Source organism: Ochlerotatus camptorhynchus, unplaced genomic scaffold, assembly GCF_037179485.1.
Source record: "Ochlerotatus camptorhynchus isolate MF236.1 unplaced genomic scaffold, CSIRO-AGI_Acam_v1.1 ptg000240l, whole genome shotgun sequence".
Lineage (NCBI taxonomy): Eukaryota > Metazoa > Arthropoda > Insecta > Diptera > Culicidae > Ochlerotatus > Ochlerotatus camptorhynchus.
Genome location: NW_027040730.1, coordinates 1,196,870 through 1,221,517, shown reverse-complemented (window position 1 = coordinate 1,221,517; position 24,648 = coordinate 1,196,870). Strand labels below are relative to the sequence as shown.

The window sequence follows — 24,648 nt, the reverse complement described above, 5'->3', positions numbered from 1 at the left end:
TTCGTTCCAGTTTGCGGATTATTCCTTTTATCCATACATACTTCGTACGCTTGCTGTCCTTGACCTTGTTCTACAGGAACTCACGTGGTACAGAGACGGCAACGATCCAAGCGTACAGCTTCAATACAAAGAATGCAACGCATTTAGTACTTCATTCACGAGTCTAAAGATAGCACTCGAAGCCTTTTCAATATTCATGTATTATTATATACACTGTTTCTTCGGGTTGTCTCGACAAACGGCTTGTAAAACAATTTTCATTTTTAATATCGACAGTCGAGAGTCTACAGTGAACTACAGCCGGGTACGTGCCGACGGCAATTCTATCTTAGCTGCTATACCTGTACCTGAAAGGGGTAATAAAACCAGTCCAGACAAGATAGCAGACAACAAACTCAATTCTCTCCAAAGAGCACCTCATATCTCAGACGTGCATCTGGGTTTTCGACACATGACAAAGTCTCTCATCTGATTCTGATCGTTTGCATTTTCCACCGCACTGGAATAACCGATTCTCGCAATAACTTAATCCCACAAATGTTATAACCACCCGATTGGATACTGGTTTGTATCAGTGGCTGAGAGAGATCAAGAGATCGTTTGGAGCGGTTTAAATTGAATGTGCACTCGTTCGGGGCTCGGCAGCTTAAATCATTCGTATTTCAGACTTTGTCGTGTTCAGTTGTGTACTTCAATTCTATTCTATAGTTTTTTAGTTAAAAATCTAAGTGTTCAAACTAGAAACATGAAGGTGCTAATCGTTTTGGCGTTTGTGGGCTGTTTTGCCTTAGCAAAAGCTGTAAGCTTAATTATGGTTTAATTTCGATTGAAAAGTATTCATATTTCACAATGGTGCCTGGGGTCACAAACGATATGCTGTTAACTGATAAAAAAAAGTGTATCTATAGCCAGAGGGAATGATAAAGCTGCAGTGCCAGTGTGAGAGTATTGTCAGAGCAATTTACTTCAATTGGAGCTCTGTAAACAAAACGATGTGGTTCCGAAACCAAAGTGTGATTTCCGACGGTAGCTCAAATTTTTTATTGTAGAATAATGAGAGTGTAGCGTCATAAATGGACTTTTAGTGTGATGATTTCATGCGATTCAAATTTAATTTGCGAGAGATTGGTGTAGCACCATATGTCACTTAATAACGAATATATGACATTAACAGAACAACAAAGAATAATTGTACCATCAGTTTTAGTGGATGAAGTTTTCGTTGAAATGATTAATAATTGAATTATGACTATAATGAAAATATAAAGCATATGGCACATTAAAACAATAGATGATCGACATGTAGCAAGCATCCGATTTTTTTTTTGTTTTTTTTTTTTATCTTTTTTAAATCTTTTTTGTTTTAAGCCCAAAGTTCTAGACCAATCGATCAGACGTTACTTTATAAATAATAAAATAAATCCAAATGCCCAGTTTTAGAAAGTTTCATGCGAATTAGAAAACACGCATTTCGCGCCAAATCGTATTCGGAGCTGGCAGCACCCTCTCAGATTTCAATGAAACTTTCTGGATGTGTGAACCTTGACTAAATATACCACTTGCATACTTAGTTTTTCCCAATATGCATACTTAGTTTTTCCAAAATTTATCTAGACTAACATTTGAGAAGGGAAAAACTTTTTCTGTTGATTTTTTTCAAAAAAATATTATGGAAAAATAACAACTCCTACAAAAATGTGTTGTAAGGATGACTTTTAGGAAATTGTTCAAGTTATCGAAAAAAAAATACTGGAAAAAATTTCATTTGAGACCTACACTGAAACAAATCGATTTAAAAAAATTTAAAGTCGATTTAAAAAAATGGCCATGTTTGATTTGGATGAAACTTTGCCGCAAGATAGGTAATTATGTTTACTACCAACCATCCTTACATTGCGAGATGGGCACTTTTAAGGAAAAATGTTTTTCTTGCAAAAATTTTTCATGTCTGAACTGATTTTTTTTTGATTTGCCATTTTCACACAAAACTAAACCAGTGAAGCTCAAAATCATCTCAGAATCCAGTCTAATCAGCACTTAAGTTCACTTTGATTAATCGAGAATTTCATATGAAAAGGGCTCGTGATGCATTTCTCACCAAATCCTATTTGGAATTGGCAGCACCCTTCAGAGTTCAATAAAACTATTTGGAGATGTAGACCTTGTCAAAAAAAAATATCATTCCCTTATTCTGTTGTCTACTACTGATGCAAAGTTTGATAATATGTGAGAAAAAAAAGACAAGATTTTTCATATATCATTTATTTATACATTTTCAATGTTTTAAACCTATTTTCATACATGCTATTTTATTCGTTTTTCCAATCAAGTTAAATATTTTTGGTTCATCTTCTGAATTAGAATACCTTTTTGCCACTACTTTGTCACCAGTTATAGGCACAAAACTGTGGAATTTCTGTGTGCCAGATATTGTCTTTGTGCTGTTATATAGTTCTTCGAGTTCTTCTGACATTTCGATGTACAGTGGATATGTAACTCGAAACGTAGTTTTGTGATATTTTTATCTGTTTGTTCAACTGCCCAGTTATATAATTTTCGTGGAGTTGGTGTTTCCATAATCTCGAGCAAGACTAGCTCTCTTTGCCATTCGCTTGAGAGTGCCAGCAATGGCATCACAGGGACCTTTTCCATGAGACGTTGCAAAAAAATGCCATTCTGCTTCTAATCCATGCTTTGACTGAAATCTACACAGACTAGCAAAGTTTTTTTTATTTTTGTATTGTGATGCTGCCCCATCTGACATAAAAGTAATTTTAGAAAAATCTATCGATTGTTTAATAAAATCTATCATTTTTTAGATGAACAACTGAACTGCAACTGTATCGTGAGTCATTACTTCTGATATGATAATGAAGCTAACATTTTCAAGTTTATTGTCGGAACAAATTCATCAACAGGCTTGATAATCGTTTCCAAATTACAACGATTAGTATTCAGCCACTGTTGAAACACAACATCTTGTATGTCATTTGATTCTAATTTCAAAGTAAGTTCCTCTTCAATCAAGGTTGCAAATACTCATTTCAGCTAAAATAATGTTTTTCAGAATAATAAAACCAAAAGATGGTATGATGACATGTTTTACTTGTAACTTACAAGAAAAGGTTACACAGTATGCGTTTGAAACATAAAACCTGTAAATTTTGCTTTCTATGAGTCACAATCAGCGATTTGCTGATCGCTGAGTGAGTGAGTGAGTGAGTGAGTGAGTGAGTGAGTGTGTGAAAAATCGCTGATTGTGACTCTCATGAAGTGAAATAAACAGATTCTTTGCAACCTCTTCTTGTATCTTACCAATTCAAAATAATGATCAATATGGCATCTAATTATTTCATAATTAAAAAAAAAAAAACATTGTTTTAGCTTAAATGAGTATTTGCAACCTTGTCTTCAATATGATCATTGGAAGCACACTTTTCGCAAGCACGGAAAAAGCAGAAATATTACAAAGCATTTTTTCTATTATTGCATCTTGTGACATAATTCTTAAACTGTTGATCATTAATTTTACATTTTCTTGAAAAAAAAAATCATTTGTGGCGTCGTTAGCATTGGTGCTCAGCACGGAAAACAAATCGAAGAAAAAAATAGATGCTTTCCCGTCTGACTAAAAAAAAAAAAAGACAGGACAGTAAATCTGAGAGCATTTTTCTAAAGTTCAAGGAGCACTTTATTGTTTTCGTTCCAAAATAATTCTGGCATACTCAATGAACAGAATTGTGATGAGAATTCTAAGGGAATCCTAATCTGAAAATAATTTCAAAGGGATTATAATGAATATAAATTTTTTGACAGCATACATCCATTCTTTACTCTGGGATCTTGAAAAAAATTCAGCTGGTACTTAGTAGTAGTAGTAGTAGTAGTAGTGATCAGTAGAATTAAATGTAAGAGCTACTTTATGATTGAAATTTCAAGGACAGTTCTGAAAATAATTCTGATCATAAGGATGATACATATTTTTAACTATTAATTGCCCCGCTCGACCTATTGGACTGATGTCAGACATAAAATTAAAAGAATCTTACAAAACACTAAAAGCATCCTGACAGGAATTCCACATGATTGGAAGGGAATCTGAATTTGATGATTCCAATTTTAAAGTGAACTGCAATACAAACATCCTTATTAGACAAAAATGGATATCCCGAGTAAAACCTAAATTAAAAATTCCAGACCTGAAGAAATTATTGAGATTAAAAAAAAATATCCCCTTTTGTTTAGAAACTGCACCGTTCGAAAAATTCATGACATTGTCAATTTCTGCGAGATATAGCGCACATAAAATTAACGCTAGATTTGGCATACATTTACGCGATATTTCGTGTAAATTTAAGCGCAATATCGCAAAATTAGCAATATTGTATGCAAGCTTGTAAACGATTTCGCTGCTTATGCCAAGTATAGCTCAAAATGAAACGGAGGGAGATGTTACGCGACAGTTAAAATTCAGATTTGTTTTTTGTGTGGGCACTAGATTTAATAAATTAAGAAAAGTGTGACATTTTCGATGTTTGCCACTATTTTGCTGACTCATTGTTCTCCTATGCTAATTATATGGACATTGTCCTCTTTTTTTTAACGAAACTTCACCCGAGGGCCGGACGTAGTCCATGGATCTCAGCAATGATGTTAATTGAGAGCTGTTTAATCCTGTACCATTTTTGCATTATTATAATTGTTTAGCAAGTACAATTGGCCCAACGTCACCCCGTCTTACGGTATTGTATGGTCTACAGAACCCTCGTAAAACCCAAATACTTACTTGGGCTGGAATCGCCAGGATGGTATTGCTTTTAGCTAAGGAAGGCCCTCCATCCCATTTTATGATCCAGTAAGTAAGTGTGTGTAAATGATAAAATCGCTTGTTGTGACTCTCTGAAGGCAAAATTGATAAGTTTATTTATAAAACACATATTTTACAGCCTCTTCTTGTTATTCACACGTACAACATATACCGTCATAATATCTAATGGTTCCATAATTCCGAAAAATAACATTTGAAATCTTGCTTTAGGCTTGAGTAAGAGTTGACTGACCTCATCAGTGCTATTTGTGCTCTATGAAAAAGTCCAAGTACAAGTCCAAGTATTGTGTAAATAATGTTGATTTTCATCCACAGGAGCAATCCAAAAAAGCGGTCGTTTTTATGCAAGGTACTTCCGGTGTATCTGGTAATGTAACTTTATCGCAACCATCATGCACCGAACCAGTCTTTATCGAAGTGAATATCATCGGACTGACCCCCGGAAAGCACGGTTTCCACATTCACGAGAAGGGTGATTTGAGCGACGGATGCACCAGCACGGGTGGTCATTACAATCCAGATAAGGTTGATAAGAGTCACAGTAAAAATGCATTGCCGAGTACATCATTCTTTTGTTTTCCCTGTATTAGGTAACACATGGTGGTCCGAACGATCAAGTGCGTCACGTTGGTGATCTCGGAAATGTTGTAGCCGATGAGAATGGAATTGCAAAGACGTCGTTCTCCGACACGGTCGTATCGCTGTACGGATCTTACAGCGTTCTCGGTCGTGCCTTTGTGGTTCATGCTGGAGTTGATGATTTTGGAAAAACCAACCACCCTGATTCTCTCAAGACTGGAAACGCTGGTGGACGTCTTGCCTGCGGTGTCATTGGAATCCTGTAAATATTTTTAGCTATTTAGTAACTGCCTTGTGTTTCGTTGAGTGGCCTAGTATTTTTATGTTGTTTAACGCTTTCTGTACCAAGTGATTGTTTCATTTTGTCCTGTCGAACTGTAACATTAAAGTCATGGCTTAAAATTCTCAATAATTATCTTTGATTACTTCATCACATCACCTGTAGAACTCGTTAAACCGGCTTTTGCTACGTCAATTTCATCTCCGTAATACATTTGTCAATTAGTTGCTGTGTAGAGGAGTTGTGTGGTGCTTTGTGTTTGTTGATGATCGCTCATTGGATTAACCGTTCGCAGAATTATTTTTTTACCGTCGTTTTCAACACCATTCTCAAGGTTCCTACACAGGTAAAAGTGATTTAGCTACATGTACAATCACTCGAACTAACACTTACCTCTTGAGCAATACTGAACGGTGCGATGCGAAAACAAAACAAAATGCGTCGTAAACATTTGTATTCAGATCCATCATCAGTATATTAATTGGAAAGGTTCTCAAACTAATCGATAAGAGCGTAGAAAACGGGTTCAGATATTCATTGTTTTCTAAAACATTTGAAAACTCCAAGTCTATAAACACTTATGAACTGCGAGTTAATCCAAAACTCTTTAAACTTTAATTTATAAATAACATTGTGTGACAATCTGCGTTTTTTTTTTTTGTTTTGGCTTAGGGTTAACAAAATTATAGCTTACCTGTCTTTATCTCTGTTAATCTAGTTTAACCATCTACAGTCCAATGCTTCCATTGAAATGAAAGAAATATGAAAATAATGAAAATCGTTTTTATCTAGTTCGATTTTGTTTGTCGATAATTTTCTCACGAATGATTGTACCAAATTTAACCAAACTACCCACCAGGTAGTACTGATGAGAAAATTCAATAAGTTTGTACGATAGCATTTTATTTTTGAAGTTAAGAACTTTTTTTCAATGAATTTTTTTTACTGATATTCTTAGAACATATTTTTTTATATTATGGCTTCACATAATGTTTTTATAACCAGTTTGTTCCAAATGTTACTGTAAATTGTAGGTAGGGGAAATGGCCCTAATGTTGGCCTATGGTTCTAAGATTGGGCCAATCGCTAAAAATCATCTATTTATCAATTTTTTTTTGTAGATGAACGCGTCATTGGATATTTTTGGTCGCTATTGAAAATTTAGTCGATTGCTGAATTCATGTATGGGCCCAAATTAGGGACATTTAGGCCGACATTACATCCATTTCCCCAATATAGTGTATCTTTACAACAAGTGACTCAACATTTGTTAAACAATTTGATTTTTGTTGTCACAACTCGTCAAATTAAACCCGCCCAGGCTTCGGCAGTGAAGGGTTTAGTCTAGAATATGCTCATAAGGGTTATTCATGATATCATTTTTTGTTCTCTCAAAATTTGAGGTCATTTATGGCTCTTTGTAGTTTTTATGGGAATAACAATGGGTAAAGCTATCTTTTTATTCCCAACGTCCTAGCCTTTCGTTCTAATTATTAATAGGTTAGCTTGCTATCTGTGTTTATGTGCATTTTTTCAACAATAACTTTAAATGAATCTTCTTAAGAAGATTCTAAAATAAGCTTCAAGAATCAGCTTCTTAAGATGATTCTCAAAAAAGCTTCTTTAGGTTGAGTTTGAATATAACATAGTAGCCTGGATTTATTTTCCTTATTCTTTGCTCTAAGCACACCAATGTTGCCTGCTGAATAGTTGATTGAGAATGCCAGAAGAATGTCATAATCCAAATTAAATAATAACTAACTAGTCCATGAATCTGTCCGTGAAAATCCTTTAATCCGTCTTCAGGAATATAAGTTAAGGACATAATTCAATTATTTTCATTATCCAATGAAAAAGCGTACCGATTAAAGAGGCGTTTCACTACAACTGCACACCTTTGAATACAGGCTCAGTCAACCAAGCTCAAAGCTAAACCGATAGTTCTTGAATAACTAATCAACCAGCAGCCAAGAAGTCAGAAATATTGATGAAAAAAAATCTCGATGATAAATACTTTCATCCGGTACTGTAGGCTAAGGATGCTTTCAGTTTCAGTTGACCGTGTCATTCATACCCTGGAAGAGTTAGAGCACCCTCCAAAGGTGCACCCCTTTACAGTCAAAATCGGATTACTTGGCAACAAAATCAAGCAATGACTTCGATAATGAACACATTTTTTCTATCTCATCACGAATAAAAAAAAAAGTTGAACTCTTCAAAAAACCGAAAAGTCTAGTTTTTCGATTTATTGTAACCTACTTTTTGCCATAATGACATCAAATAGCTATTTATGCAACAAGTAGCAGAAAGAAGATTTATTCAGCACGAGTCATAGTTTATCCATCGAGGCATGCCAAAAATCAAATTATGCAACGATTTGCATACAACATTTTTTGTGTTCAAAAGAGTGTCGAAAAGTAGAACTTTTCGGGTCTGGGTGCTGAAAAGTAGTATGTACGTGTAGACATTGTTGCTTTAGTTAGGAAATGTAAGCCATTATTTTATTTAAAACATTACCGAAAAGTGTCACAAAGAGTGCAAAAAAAGTTTTAACGCTGAATTCGTGATTAGAATTGGTGAAAAATTCGGATTTTTTTTAGATAGGGAAATTTACGTATTCTCGGCAACCTAAGCAGCGACCTTCTTTCTATAGCCTCTTTTTCTAAGGAACGCACACATATGCAGTATTGGTTTGTTTACAATCTTTTGCTGCCAGCTGCTCTAACAATTTCAGTCGAAAGAATTGTCAAAAACTGTTTTGAAACGCTTTTACAAAGCTCCAATCTTCTCTAGTGAGAGCGAGTATTGTCGGCAACCAGTTTTTCTTCGGCAACCGTTCCATTTGAACTGCATGTAAATCTGCTGTTCTATTATCGGCAACTCGAAATCAGCTACAATTTGTAGTGCGTGTGTTGCATTTCAAGAAAACCTTGCTAGATTGCTTTTTCTCAGTTGTAAAAATATAGTCAAATTGAAGCTGAAAGCATAAAGAATCGTTTGCATGCATTCAGCGAAGTGTTTTCGTAAGAAAATCCAGTGAAAATAGTGTTTCAATTTGGGTTGCCGAAAATAGTCTGTCATGCCGAAGCCGTCATTTCCCCTATTAGATTTCTGATCGCACACGGGCAGAACTTCCCTACGTTGTGTGAATAGATGGCGAAAATAAAACACGGTCGTTTATCGGGCCATCCTGCCATGGCAGAGGCATGCGAACTATTGAATTTATTTACAATCTTTACAATAGAACGATAGGCATGATAACACTACGCTTGCGGCACTTGTGTGTTGATATGAGTATTTGGGTAGGGTAGTTGCACACGTTTTGTACAAACAATTTCTTTCTTTAATATTTTTAGGAAACTCAGGTTTTTTTTCAGGGTGGTAAGCTCCTCTTTATACGTCATTTAATGCAATTATACTAAAACATGTGATTATTACATGAGCATGAGCATGCATGAGCATGATTGACCGCTCACGGTTGCTACTCTGTTATTGCCAGATCAGCTGTAATTACACATAGAATCAATAGACGATGCTTGGGACTAGCAATCATCCTCAATGTGTAAAAACTGGTGATCTCAAACTAGGCAATACCAGAGCCGGCAGCGCCTGGACGCAGGTCAAAAAAGGAATGGGTATGAACATGACGTGACGCTCGCGTTGATGGAAGCCGAGAAATTATCTGCACTTCCACGAGGAATCACTGGGATGTTGGGTAAGAGGGTAGGGTTTGCAGCAGGGTTCGTTTTGGTAAACGATAAGCTGAATTGATGTCCTAACGATAGAGAGGGGTAGCTGTATAAATAAATAAAAAGGAATGATCTCACCAAAATAACCAAGTGGAGCTACACCAACAGCAACGGGCCTCCTCGTAGACTTTCTTCGACCTATCGCAGGTATCTCCTTCAAACACAGACGTCGATTGTTATAGGTGATAAAATCATTAAACTTTGACAAATTGTATTTTTATTCACTTAAACTATGAAATTGCACGAAACGTTACTTACCAACATCAATGGTTTAATAAAATTTAAATATTTTATGACATATCTAATAACATTACAATATTGATAATGTAAGCTTGCATGCTATATAACGCTTCTCCTATGAGCATAATGCAGAAATAATTTATTTTGTACTTTTAACGATCACAATTTTTTTCTGGTACGTCAAGTTATGGCCATAAATTCTTAAATGACCCACTTTTCAGAGTACCAAATCCAAGTAACCAACAAATCCGACTATTGCTCTATTTGCAATGGAAAGCTGCTATTTACAAGTTAGTTGCTACAAGTTTAAAGTTCAGATACCGTTCCTTATATTGCGAAAATGGCGATTAGGTAGGGGGCTATTAGTTGGCTTGTTAGTTTCTTGAGTTTTTCACAGATACACAGAAAATCTGCTGGGCAATATAGTTCAAACAATTCAAAACACGTGTACACATTTATTTTTATCAAATTTCATGTTTTCTAGTTTAAACTGTTTCAAGCTCTTCCAGCTTTCTTGAATATTCTTATAAGTATAGCAGCACCGGTGCTGTAGTGGTAAGCGTGACTGTCTCTCACTTTAAAGGGCCTGGGTGGCACCTTCGGGATTTTCTGAGGCATAATTTTTTTTGATCATGCCTTCCTTCGGGGCAAGTAAAGCCGGAGAACGGAGATCGACGGAAAACAAATCAAGTAAAACAAAATCTTTAGAATTATCGCAGATTTCCGTCATTCAAGCTATTTTCAAAATTCCTTTGATTAACTTTGAGATTCTCTTTGGATATCCTTGGAAATTTTCTCCATTACATTCTAGGATTTATTTCCAGAGCTCTCCAGAGATTAAATTATTTTCGTTTTTTTTTTAATTCATACGTTTATTTGCTTAATTTTGTTTCACAAACTTATTTATCATAGAAATTTAATTGTAATTCTTAGATTATGTTGAAACACCACAATATTGTTAAGAAAGTAAGATAAAGTGATTCGTTGAAAAGATAAAAAAAAATGGCAGTCATGATGACTGGAAAGCAATTCTATTTAGTATTCTGGAGCACAAATCTAGAACTTCTTCCGGATTCCCTTCTGAATTCCATTAGAATTCTGTTAAGAATACACACTTAGAAATAACTTATTTTACACGTGACGGAATCAATATTTGACATAAAAGATTATCCGTCTTTGACATAAAGAATGAGATGTAAACAAACATATCATATAATATTAAGTGCTCCGAGACTGAAAAGTTCGTTGCTCGACGAAAAGTACGTTTGATTGAGGTATATTTCGCGTCTGTTATGACTCAACTTTATGTCAAAATTGACGCTCGTATATGTCACTCTAAGAGCACCTAAATTTACATAATTTTTTCTAAGTGTGTACACACTTAGATTTTTTCGCCGAGATGGGCACCACCGAGCAGCTCGGCATTTTATTTTGCTGGATCTCAGTGAAAAACTTGCCGAGATTCAGCTAACAAACGGGAATTTTGCCGAGATCTCAGCTAACAAACATATTTTTTGCTGAATTTCCAGCAAAATAAAATGCCGAGCTGCTCGGTGGTGCCCATCTCGGCAAAAAAACCTAAGTGTGTACGTTCCTAAATATCCTTTAAATATCATCCTAAATTTTCTCCTAGAGATAGTTTCAGAATTTTCTAAAGATAATATTCTTAATAAATATCTTTCTAAATTTCTTAAGTTTCAATTCCTTTGAAACTTATCTCGGAATATCATTGTACCTCTTTTAATAATTTCCATTGATTTCTCTTCGAAACCTTTGTGGAACTATTCACTGAATTGATAGGTAAAAATTTGATTTTTCATCAATTCATTTAAATGTGTAGGCTCAATCGGTTATAAAATTCTACGGGGCCGCTTAAGGGGAAGTTTACCGCTCCGAAAATAAATTTTGTGTCTAGTATCCTTTTCTTTTATTCTGCTTTCGTTCTTCGTCCAGTTGCTGCATCTCTGTTCTGAATCTTCCACTTGGGGAAGAAATCATCCAATGCCAATCCATCTTACATAGAAAACACATGTTGTTGTTACCTTGATAGAATGTCCCCAGCATCAACGCATGATCTCTGTCAGGAACTTCAGGTGGCAGATCATACACTCGAATATGTTGAACATAATCCGACATGCGTACCTCGCCTATCATTATCATAACTGACAAATAATTGCTCATGGCTATGCAGCAATGTATGGAGTATAGATTCTTCGGACTTAAACTTTATGAAAGGGATTTATCTTCACACTCCTACAGGATAGCGTAGCAATCATCTGGGCGGGGTTTGTTTCGAGATCCTTTATCGTAACTATGTGTTTTGAACTTCTATTCCCAAAGCTGAGATAGCTGTGGTGAAATTCCTAGTTTCGACGCCACCTCTCACTTCCAAACCAAAACACGACTGAGTTGCTGGCATAAACTATCGACATCTTAAGCCAATAAAGGGGTTAACTTAAAACGACTCCAGGCAAACTTTCAACGTCAAAATGGCACAACATCGTCTTAAATCGCCGTAATAACCTTTAGAACGCCAAAACACCATAAATGACCTCACAATCGCTTAATTAACCTGGCCTAGAATAGTATTAAAACACAAAAGTTACGTTTAAGTTACTGAAATGGCTAGAATTTTGTTTTATAATAATCATAAAAACCACAACTCTTCACTTGTGCCTAGTTCACAAATCACGGGCCGGCTAATCGGAGAAAATGTACGTCACTTCACACTCGACTATGCTGGGAATGATTCCTGCAGCGAACGTGCGCCACGTAAACGGCACAAAAACTTCTAGTTTTCACTCAAACGGACGGGGTAAAAATGCGTCAATGTTCAAAACTTTCTTCTGTTAAGCAAACCCCACACGCATCAATATATTGACGCGAAGGGGAATTATTGACAATAATATTGATGATGTGAATTCAGAAATATTGTCAATCTCGATGTATTGACGTCAATTTAGAATGTATTGACATTTCGATTATTGTCAATAAAAGCAATCGTATAGGGTCCACTTTAGACAATCACGGACAATAGCAAAAATCGCCATCGTTCTCCTGAAACCGCGCTCGACTGTTATATTGATTTGCGACCTATCACAAACACGATCGCCAAACAGCTGATGGTAATAACGCTTTGTACATTCCTATCAATACGCTCGTTGAAGCTCTCTCCATGACCATCCATCAAGTTGACGAAAGAAGTAAAAAGCAACTGATGAATGTCGTCGTCTGTTGTGATCCATCACCGATCTGGTCATTCCCGACAATCACGACACTCATCTGTGCTCGTTTTAAAGCAGTTGCTGCTTTGCTTGCTTATGTGAGTGTGTTGGTGAGTGAACCCAACAGCTTCCGTTTCATGTTGCCTGCTTTGTTTGTAACTAACACAGTCGCGCCTGCCGAGACGAACTTGGAATGCGTAGGCATTGTTTTCATTTTCTTCTGTCGTTTCGCTTTTTCTCATGATCGTACTGCAGAAGTCTTCACTGTTTTCGTTGTGCTTTTCATCATCAGCAGCGAGTGTAACGTTTTGCTTGTGAGCAGCGACCATTACTAGTGATTGTGATCTGGCAGCGATAGTCGGTGTATGAGAAGACGAGTGTCACGTGAGTGTCATGATATTTTGCATCACTGGTTTTCACCTTCTTTTGTAGTGGGAGGAGAAATGGGACCTAATTTCATTCAAAATGCGTGACAATTTTATACGATAATTTTTCCCCTTCATTCTAAAACACCTAATATAACTATTTGAATAAAATTAGAGACAAAAACTACGACTAAAAATATGGTGAGTATGTTTCATGAGCATGCGACAATAATAATATTCATCCAAAATAATCATGACAGACAAGACACACGCTCATAGCAAACATGTTAAAAGTATGGGTAATAATTGTCACCCTTGCCGAGGGTTACCACCTCACACTTAATCTCACTGTGTCGTTGCGCAACATTCTATCGTACTTTCAATGCCGCACCACATGTACTGATGCATCACCTTGTAGCGTATACTTCAACGTGACACACGACGCTTTCGAATGACTCCTTACGCTCCTCCGACGCAATGTAAGTCGCACAGCTACAGTGTGCGACACACAATGTCGCACATGCTCGATGCGCTGCTACTTTATGCTATTGCTGCAATGCTTTGTTACACTGTTTCGTTGCACCAACGTCCAATGTTATGCTGCTTTTGCTGCTGTTCAGTGAACTGACGAGCCGTTCCCAGATCTAGTCGGCTTCTACGATGATGCTGGTCACACTCAACCTCTTTCGTTCACAATCGGTGATAATCGCCGCTGACTAGATCATCTCCTTCTGTCCCGTGATGTCAGTCGTGAACTGCAAAAATGGCCGGAGAAAGAAACAAGGCCCTCTATGGAGGCCAAAGGAACATTAGCATATATCTTTATGAGTTGTGGCAGCGGCGGTTACCTCTCGAAGGCCTTTTGGTTTCGCCTCTCCTCACGACATTGGAGGGATGGAGACCTAATGAACAGTAGATTGTAGGTTATCGGTGATCCATTTTACTTAACCGAAGTGATTAAATGATCAAGCTAAGCCATGGAAATGACTGTGTGAAGCTCTCCTATGTTCCGTTAATCATTTAGATTACTAAAGCTGCTGAACGAGAAGGCTTATGAGGATTAGATGATGCTTTACACACTTAGAAATTATTACCGACTTCGGTAATTTTTTACCGAACTTTCAACAGCTGAACGTTCGGTAAAATTTTTACCCTCATTTCAAAAGCTGTTTAATTTCAAAACACTGTCAGCCTTGTTTAAATATTCGAGTGTTGCCATTTTGGTGAAGTTTTCCTAGTTTTGAAGCTTTAAAACTAATGAATTAAAATGCCTGATTTGTACCGAACCGTTCAGCTGTTGAAAATTCGATAAAAATTACATCGGTGATGATTTCTAAATGTGTACGGGTAACAGCTACTAATTAACTCGATATGATATATCAGCAAGTCACGGGTCGCTACGCCGTTCAAATGTGTTGTGCTTTTTGCTATATCTGTGAAGATTCGTTCGTTTTAGATTCCGAATTTTGAATTTTGCATTCGGCATTACCTTTCTCGTGGCGTTTAAAAGGAGAACCTGGGGTTTTCACATGTACAATCTGTCGGATCGTGCATAAGCACAACTTTTAATTTTTTGCTGCTTTTTAACGAATGATAACCAGAAACCAGATAATGGTCTCTTGTCGCACACTGATCTAGGGTTTATGGCTTTGTGGTTTGGATCGTTTCCTGTTCTGCCGTTTGTTAATAATACACGTAAATAGCATGGTTCGAGGGCATGTATTGTGCGTTTTTTGAGGAGTTTTTATATTGGAGAACTGTTTCCAACACATCGTTGGTACATGAGCAAATCGGCGATCATCTCTTTTTGCCAGTGGTGGCGGGGGTCAAGGATACCCCTCACCATCCCTCTCCAACTGGGGAGTTTGGGTAAAGATAGATGATTATTTAATATGTATATTAATGATTTGCGAGGTGTTTTACGATAGTGCGACATTAATCTTTTTGAAGATGATACTGTGTTATTCATTGCAGCTAAGGATTTACACGTTTCACACTTGAACAGTAGATGGTTGAGGTATAAGCAATTGAGATTAAATATAAGTAAAACTAAATTCAGGGTGATTTCGCGGAATCGTGTAAATGAGAACGTCTCCGTTGTCATTGATGATGAGGCTATTGATCGCGTTCGGGAGATTAAATATCTTGGCGTGATTATTGATGACAGCCTTAAGTTCAACTCTCACACTGATAATATCATCAAGAAAATTGCCAAGAAGTATGGAATTCTATGTCGATTGAAAAACGATGTAATTATTGCCAGTAAAATACAGCAAATCCAATCCATTTTATTTTTGGCCAATGCAACACAAATATCGAGATTACAGCACTTGCAGAATAAAATAATGCGTTTATTCCTCAGAACATCCCTGCGGCGCCGACTGGGATTAAACTCAGGCCAGCAGGGGTGAGAGGTAATCTCGCTTACCACTACACCGCCGGCCCCGCTAGATTTTCATAGATATAATACTTGAAACTCGGATGAAATAAGAACACCACATTTATTGACCTTTGCTTCACAAAATTCATTATATTTTAAAGACATTAATGTTTTCAATTCGATTCCCAGACACATTCAACGGGCAACTACACCTACAAAACTTAAGAGACATTGAATTTCACACGTTTAAGCTGTCTTTTGAACAGTGATTTTTTTTATGAATTGGCAAATTATCTTGACGAAGTTTTTAACGGATTATTTTATATCGATAGCTGTCATAACGACTTTTTATTAATTATTGTAGCACGGAAAAAATATATTGTGTTCGCCGCGATGGTGATGATGGATTTTTAATATTTGATTTAATAGTAGTAGATTAAAAAAAGTAGTCTACAAAGGTTTGAGCCTCGGGCGCGTATTACGGACATAGAGGACTGAATTTAAAATTTAATTAAAAAAAAAATTAAATTTTGAAGTTTATTTGGAAGATGTCTTGAGTTAAGTTTTCTTTCAAATGTTGGGGGTTCGTGAGCATTCCTGATATTGCTGAGAATTATGATAGCATCAGATTGTGGGGTTGCTAGTGTAATAGGATGCTTTTTTTTATTGTTCATTAACTCTTGATCGCTTGTAATATTTATGAATATTTTAGGTGGACAAAAAGGTAAACTAAGAGGTGGACACTTGAGCTTTTTTATATTTATATCGCTGTGAAGCCACTGTGAACTCAAGAGGGAATTTATATCTGTAACTGAAACCAGTTCTATTTTGTTTTCTAAGCTGGTCAAAATGTCATATTTAATTATCTTAAAGATAAATCGTCCCGCTCAAACCTTTGTAGGGGTAAGAGGTGGGACCATCATCATCATCATTAACCCGATTAGTACCTTCCTCAAAGTTGTCCTTGCTCGCTTTCTACTCTCTACATACAATTTTCACACTGCCGTACTCTAACGGAACTATCAATTCTATACTATCGTATAAAAATTACCACTTTAGTTTGTCATTTGAAATTAGCATCTTCAAATACACTGTACGTAGTACGCTTTAGCAAGAGTTTAACATGCAGAATACTAATGTTATTAACAAAATCCTGTATTTATTGACGATAAAACAATAACAATTCTTAAGGTTTGTCTTACTCCAGTTTCCTCTATTAATCACTTTTTGGCTACTAATGGCGGTAATCTCCAACTCGGATTAACTTTTAATATGGATCCTGTTTGAATGTTTGCTTAGCGTCGTGTTGATGAACTCTGATGTCAACATCAGACCAACCAGGACATTCTGGATTGGGATTTAATCCGAAGATAATACCAGTTGGAGCTTCCCGCCAAGTTCTATCAATTTAACGAAATTTTCACATGATACTCGTCAACAATCAACAAACTGCTATTAAAAGATTCTGGATCTGGCGTGGTGATACAAAAAAGACATTCTGATAAATCGTTACATTTTGCGCATAAAAAATAGATTTTTATTGAAGTTAATAATTGTCTGCCTAATCTTAGTTGCTTTAAACCATAAATAACGAGACGACCATTCTTAATGTTGTATATCTATTAAATTTTCAGCACACCTTTCGATGAACCTGAGGAAGCTTGCAGCAGCGGTCTACTGGCAAAGCCGGTAAAGGCTTTGGTTGGCTTTTTAATTAGCTTTTTCATCGTACGTGCCCTTGGAAACTGATTGTCCACGCTAGAAAAGGACATCAATCTTCAGTTACAACGACGCTGTCTATAAGCTTTTGCCGCCATTAAAACGAATGACAGGTGGTTCAATGAACTGTATAATTTCCGAAAATTTACCACCCACTAGAAGAACCATCTTATGACTGTTTGATTCAGCTACGAAATATCCATGGTCAAAGGAATGAAATCGCATTAAGTGGTTTTTCGCGTGAAAGAAACATTCATCTTTTTTCTTTTTTCCTTTGACGCTGTGTATGTATTTATATATTATGTTATACCTGATGCTCTGTGCCTTATTTAATTCCAATGTAAATATTTCGTTTAATTTGTAAAGAATGGTTCTTGTTGTGCTTGGTAAAAGCTTCGTGTGTTTAGTTTTTAATCTATAACGATAGTGCTTCATAAAATTCGTCTCGTCTGGAACTGGTTTATTTATACAAGAAGATGCATTGCATATACTCCGCTGCTGAACTCAGCTAAAAGTAGATGTTGATAAATTATGCATCACAAACGGCAGGGAGTTAAATGTAGCCCTGAAAAACTTGCAAGGTCAAAAATCGATTCCAGACGACAGACGACACCAAAAGATTTAGTGTAGGTATGATTGTGACATTAAGTGTAAAAAATGAAAAGATTAAATAATGAAATAAATTATGTCGTTTAAGTCAATGCGTTGATTGTCCACTTTTCGTTGAAGATGGAACATATGTCTTGGTAATGAAGCTTATTTTGGCATTGAAAGAAAAACAACATTACCTCAAGGCATTCTTTTGTACGTACGAGCTAGAAGAGCGTTATCAGTGATTGCGGTGGTTCAAGGAAAATTAAATAAAGCATTTCTGAAAACATGACGCTGCAAATTCTCTAGGCCAATCGGGTGAGATCTTTCCATTTTATCTATTTATATTTCATTTTTGTCACTGATTAATCAAATGCTCTATATTGACGAATAGAGTTTCCAAATCATTCACGCTCCCACTAACACAACTCTTTCCTTCCTGTGACACCTATGAAGGTAGTATGGGTTCCCTGCACCTTCTTAAGTAGATGGCTTAGCTTAGCTTAGCTTAGTCTGACTGCACGTATCGATAGTTGCACTCCGTGATTGATCTGAACCAGTGAAATTGTACAAAGAATCAACTGAATGGGGCTTGGTAGTAACCTGCCATTCTCAGTGTACATGTTCCAGTGACTCCTACCTTTAAAGATCAATAACGTCACCGGCCACGTCCTTGCAATCAGGTGGGAGAGGGAAGGAATGTTAGTGTGTGACTTTTGTTGTTTTGGGACCCTCTGCATCCCACAAAAGTCACAGGAAGGAGGTTTTGTTAGTGGGTTAGGTTCGTTGGATCAGGATTCACCTTGATAAGTGATGCGATCTTTTGTTTTGTGTAGTTATTTATAAGTGTTTTCGATTTATGCTCTAAACAGCCGGCTGTCTAGAGATGTAGATCATTATTAGATGTGTGTATACCGATTTAAACCAACAATAAGGATACTGTTGGGGCCACTCACAAAGTGTGATGATGGTTTATTTTATTTTATCAATGACCAAAATAATTAATTATAAGCGGTATGAACCGATTTAAACCAACAGCAAGGATGCTGTTGGGGCCACTCACAAAGTGTGATGGTGGTTTACTTGATTGAATATAAAATAATTATTAGAACCGATTTGACCCGATTTAGACCAACGGCAAGGATACTGTTGGGGTCACTCACAAAGTGTGATGGTGGTTTATTTAGTTCGGAAGAAAATGAATATGTATACTTCTTTTTTTTTATATAATAGAACGAATTTGTACTGATTCAAACCAAAAGCAAGGGTTCTATTGGGGCAACTCACAAAGTGCGATGGTGGTTTATACTATAAGGGCATAAAACAAAATCAAGAGCCATTTCGGTTTCCATAGCTTCCTAGACACTCGGCCGCAAAATAATCTTATCCGACGGAAACGTCTCGATCATCGCTGCACAATGGTTTATTATAGCATTTATAAAGTAAATTTGAATACCTTATTGTTTATTTATTATCCATTTTGACTTGACTTGGTACCGTTCAGTTTTATGATGACAAAGTTGCCTGGAGAAAAGTGACAGTTCAAAATGTTTCGGAAGGGAGTCAGCTAGTGTCGTCCAAGTTCAAGTGCGGAAAAAATGCCATTTAAAGTGGTACAAACAATTGAAAGATGCGAAACATGCCTAACCGTAATTCTTTCTGGTTGGAAAGAAGCTGGAATCCTACACTGGCCGGAAAAAAAACGCGGTAGCGAAACTCTCTCAAGACGAGTTCTCCATGCCAAACCCAATGTGGGAACGTATCAATTGAGTGAAAAAAAGAGAGTTCAAGACTCGCTTGGAGGCTGAAGCAGAATTGGAACAGATGTAGCCAGTTTCGGATACGGAGGCGAACGAAGGGAATAATCCACCACCGTCAAAGAAAGTTTGCCCCGAAGTCTACAAGTCCCCCAGTCGGAAGGGAAACACAATAAGAGACTTTAACGAAGTTTTCCTTATTCCTGGGCAGGAGGTTGACACCTGTGAAGCTGACTGTAAAATCCAGAATCAGATGAGATTATAATATATGCGACACAAATTCACTTTTTATAGGGGAACATGTGATGTGAATAGAACCCACTATCAGTGCAAGGATTACATATGACTGCAGATACTTCACTGGTTGTAAAGTTCTGCCTGATAGTTTGTTGCAGCTGGGTGAATCAACTTCATTGAAGACCTTTGGAAGACAAACGACAAGATGTACGTCTATCAACACGTGACAAGGGACTGACAAATCCACGAACACTTGTCCAGTCTACAAATCCATTGAAACCCTTAGGCTGCCCCCCCCAAACCCAACATATAATAATGTTTGATTGATGAAACGTATTCAAAAAAGGGATATTTAGAGAGAACAATCTTCAACTGGAACGTACTCACCAAATCAATACATCCGGGAGCGCATTCTCGATGCTTAATTTTCTCTAGTCATTTTTAAACAATTCCTCCTCCAGCGAATCCAAACACACAATAACTAAATATCACTTTTCTTCTTCATGTCACTCTGTGCACAAAAGCAATGCACACCGCAAAAACCTAATAATAGATCAGCGCGGTCGAGTCACACTGTCAACAAAGGGAGCGAGAGCACACCAGGCACCAAAGCAACAGGGGAAAAACATCAGCACAAATCATTCTAAATAGAATTATCGCGTCCGGGACATAAAACTATTCAAATGCGAGCACCGAAAAACTACACGGCAGCACAAAGATAGCCCGAGCTCTAAAAAAAAAGCACGCAGCGGAGCAAAAACACACAACCGTTCTCGGACGCTTCTCAAAGCGGACCCCCTGCACCTTCTTAAGTAGATGTTGGATTAACTTTCCCTCCCTTCCCCTGCGATTGTAAGGATGTGGCCAGGTGTATAATGCGATGCTTGTATTGTAGATTTTATTTTCGTGTGGGGAAAATCACTAATCCCAAGTGATATTTTCTGCGTCAACACTCGATATTTTCTGCAAAACGTATTAGTTGACCATTATATAGCCACCCACGATTTGTACAATCGCATATGCTATGCTATGCTATGCTATGCTATGAAAGAAAAACAACATTACCTCAAATCTTATGGTGAGCATTTGAGCACAACTTTTTCGAGAAATAAAAAAAATATATAAAATTAAAAACAAATTGATCTTATAGGGCACCATCTGAGAAAACTAAAGAATTACTCTAACACGGGGACCAATAAAGTTATTTGTAATTTTTACCAATCTTTCAACAGCTAAACTTTTTGGTGAAAATGGTAAGATTCGAATATTGAAACAAGGCTGTATGTGTTTTGAAATTGAAACTTGTTTAATAGATCTTGAAGTGAAGATCATAGTGACACCAAGACACTGAGCAAATTGCTATATAAACAAATTGTGTTCTTTGCGTAACATAAAAGTAGCCATTTTTTCATTGATTTTAAAGCGCAAATCCTGCCACCAAGCGGTGTATCATGAAAAGCCATTTTAAGCTGTCATATGTTTACTAATCTACACCTCAATTATGCTCTTCCACACCGTGCACATAAAGGTCATTCCGCTCCAAGTGACAAAAAAAATTCGATACAGAAATTTACCTCTTTCAATTTTGACCAAATTTGGAAAGTGAGCTTTCGAATTGTCCAATTTGTTGTTAGCGGAATGCTTAAATAAAACAGCAAAAAAGGGTTATCTTCCATTTAATTCCACTTAATTTATTTTGGTATCCATGAAAGATACGTATTTCGACTACAATGTGCAGTCTTCATTAGTGTCATTCCCACTAAAGAACTTATCAAAATCTTAAGGGGGTTATCAAAATCTAACCCCCTTAAGTACTCATCCCTAGGTAAAAAAAAAGTCAAGATCATAGGTATAAAAATGAAACTACAATGTGTTGAAAGGCTTGGTAGCCATCATAATGAAGTAATGAAATTGGGTTGTTAGCGGATATGTTTACTTAAATCTTTGGTTTTAATTAGTTAGGTAGGTTCCGATTCAACACATTGTAGTTTAATTTTTATACCTGTGATCTTGACTTTTATACCTAGGGGATGAGTACTTAAGGGGGTTAGATTTTGAAAAATCCTTTAGTGGGAATGACACTGATGAAGACTGCACATTGTAGTCGAAATACGTATCTGTCATGGATTCCAAAATTAATTAAGTGGAATTAAATGGAAGATAATCCTTTTTTTTTGCTGTTTTATGAATTTTATATATAATTAGTTTCGAATTTTACTCCATCTTGCACACACTTGTGCACAAACCTGTTAAATATCGTCAGGTATTTTAGTCAGCTGAAGATTACTCATGTTGTAAATTTTGTAATACTCAGATATGCACTCGTACAAATAATTCCTATAACATGTTTTAAAGCATGCTATCAGTTTACAAAATGCTGTGAGTGCTTCCATCTGTATATCAATTTTGATATTAAAATTGAGTGAAACAGCTTTTGAAATGAGGATCAAAGTTTTACCAAACTTTTAGTTGTTGAAAGTTCGGTAAAAATTAGCGAAGTCGGTAATAATTTCTAAGTGTGTACTATTGTCTAACGGTATTTCATTCATATGTGGTTTTAATTCGAGATGCTATTATATATGAAGGATAAAAGTAGAGATTATTGCTGAATATTCAAAAGTTTTCAACTGGAGACATCTTTTGTTGACTAAAGTACGTCAAATTCAATAGATTTTAATTCCAAATTGTACACCAGCTTTAAAACTTATCGACTATAGATTCGTGAATTACAACAGTATGAATACATTTACGACTGGACGACCGCTTGCAATAACTTCGTCAGAAGACTTAATCTCGTAAGATCAGTAAAGCACACAGTGAACCAGTGATGGCATAATCATTAGCAAAATGTAATTTTTTTCGCTCTCATACGCTCTAAATATCACACGTGATATTGGATGAAAATATCTTGCTTGATATTAATTTTACAAGGTCTTTTGATATTACGATACTACATGTAAAATTGTAGCTGAGATATTTTTTTCCTTGATTTGTATTCCTTCGATCTTGTTTTCCGTGGCTACTGACGCCAATGAGGCAGTTCCCACACCTGGACCCTACCTATCGACCCATCAACTCATGAACCGGGGACCAACGGCTTTACTTCCCGGGATCAGAGATGTTATGCCTTAGAATATCCCGGCTGCGCCGACTGGGATTGAACCCAGACATGCTTACCACTAAACCACCGGCGCCGCTAGTTGAGAGTTCACTAATTATAAAATTATTCCTTATTCATCTTCTTGATTTCTTTATTTAACGTCAGTCTCTGTTCCGCAATTACTGCCAATCACCGACGGACATCGGTTGCCATCCAATGACGGCAATCGAATCGCCAGGGAGGCCGAATCGCCATCAAAATAGTACAGAATTTTCAGAATGAACCTTTGAACTTACATGAAAAATTCATATGTACTGTGTACAACAAGACAAACTTATCGAAACTTCAATTAAATTTACTAAATCAATTGTATGTAATCAATTGTTGGATGTTTTAAAAATAGGATAGTTTCCCAAGAGTTGTAAACTATCTCGATGTCTTAAAACACATCTTTAGGTTTTGTAAATGGGTGAAAAAACAAAGCCTTTACACTGATCCCACAATTATGGATCAGCTAAAAACAATTATGGGTCAGTCAGTTTTGCTTGTTAATCAAATTGATAATTGTAGGGTCAGTGTATACATTTCATCCATGTTCACATGCAATCAACACGGGTATGAACAAATAAAACGAAACTTTTATTTTCTCTTCAATGGAACTATTTTAAAACTGTTTCACGCATGATCAGTCCTTCATCTTTTTCAAAACTTCTTCTTATTCTAAGCTTTGAAACTTCTATACGATCTTTAGTCTAGTCTTAACAAAGTGTTCTTTGAAGCACTTCCACCGTTATTCGTTGAGAGCTTTATATTACATATTGTATATTTTGTGGCAGGGAAGTCAAGAAAAACTTATTGACCAAACCGTTTATCGAACCCATCGTCTTCAACGTGGTCTAACTTTGTAGGCTTGCATTTTCTGACTAGCAACTAGCAACAATGACCAAAGACCTCACGCTAACGTAAAAGCAAATTCAATCCGCGAAAAGTTGTCCTGAGCTATGCCAAAGTAACTAAGCGCATGCTATATAGCAAACTTTTCCACCTGGTGGAATTCACCACTTTTATCTTATAAATTAATATGTCTCAAAAGCAAGACGTGATTTGAATAAACCTTTGATTTAAAATTTCAACGTGTCCTCTCTTCTCTGTGTAAATGTTTAGTTATTTTTACACGTTAGACAAACTCAATACTAAAATTCGCTGCGGGACTCCAAACGTGGACATAAATGTAGATCAAAAGTAAATAGCACCCCAACCTCCAATCTGCTCCCAAACAAAACGCGGCATGGCAGTTTCCTTAATGAAAGCACTGACCGCTGATAGTTGCGTGGTTTTGAGCCTTTCTAGGAGAATCGCGCGCATGGTACGTACCACATGGAAAAAGTGGCACATCAAGTGGTCGGTCAGCGTGCTTGACCTGTGGGGTTCGGAACCAGCGGGGTGAGTATTTTCTATTCAGGACATGCTAGTTGTTGGTACGGCAGCATAAATGCTTTGGGAAACCCTCTGATATGTATATAATAGAAAGGTGGTATATTCAAATGACCGCACGCCAACATTGATTCAGTCTGCTTCCAGCAGTTGAAAGGATTTGTC

The 24,648-nt window shown here is 36.7% G+C and overlaps 1 protein-coding gene across 1 annotated transcript; it reads left to right on the top strand.

Annotated features, from left to right (window-relative positions):
- Nucleotides 1-517: 517 nt before the first annotated feature.
- On the top strand, nt 518-17,749 carry LOC135704432 (uncharacterized). The gene is made up of 4 exons (XM_065225888.1): nt 518-799; nt 5,144-5,353; nt 5,419-5,669; nt 17,280-17,749. Exons 1-4 carry the CDS (start codon nt 620-622, stop codon nt 17,392-17,394), a joined length of 756 nt encoding a protein of 251 aa, XP_065081960.1. The 5' UTR covers nt 518-619; the 3' UTR covers nt 17,395-17,749.
- Nucleotides 17,750-24,648: the final 6,899 nt, after the last annotated feature.

What these genes read in the sequence shown, in the direction of transcription:
- LOC135704432 (XM_065225888.1), top strand. Translation starts at nt 620, where the DNA reads ATGTGCACTCGTTCGGGGCTCGGCAGCTTAAATCATTCGTATTTCAGA. An exon ending in GTCATTACAATCCAGATAAG is followed by an intron (nt 5,354 to 5,418) that starts GTTGATAAGAGT and finishes TCCCTGTATTAG; the next exon opens with GTAACACATGGTGGTCCGAA. An exon ending in TGCGGTGTCATTGGAATCCT is followed by an intron (nt 5,670 to 17,279) that starts GTAAATATTTTT and finishes TTAAATTTTCAG; the next exon opens with CACACCTTTCGATGAACCTG.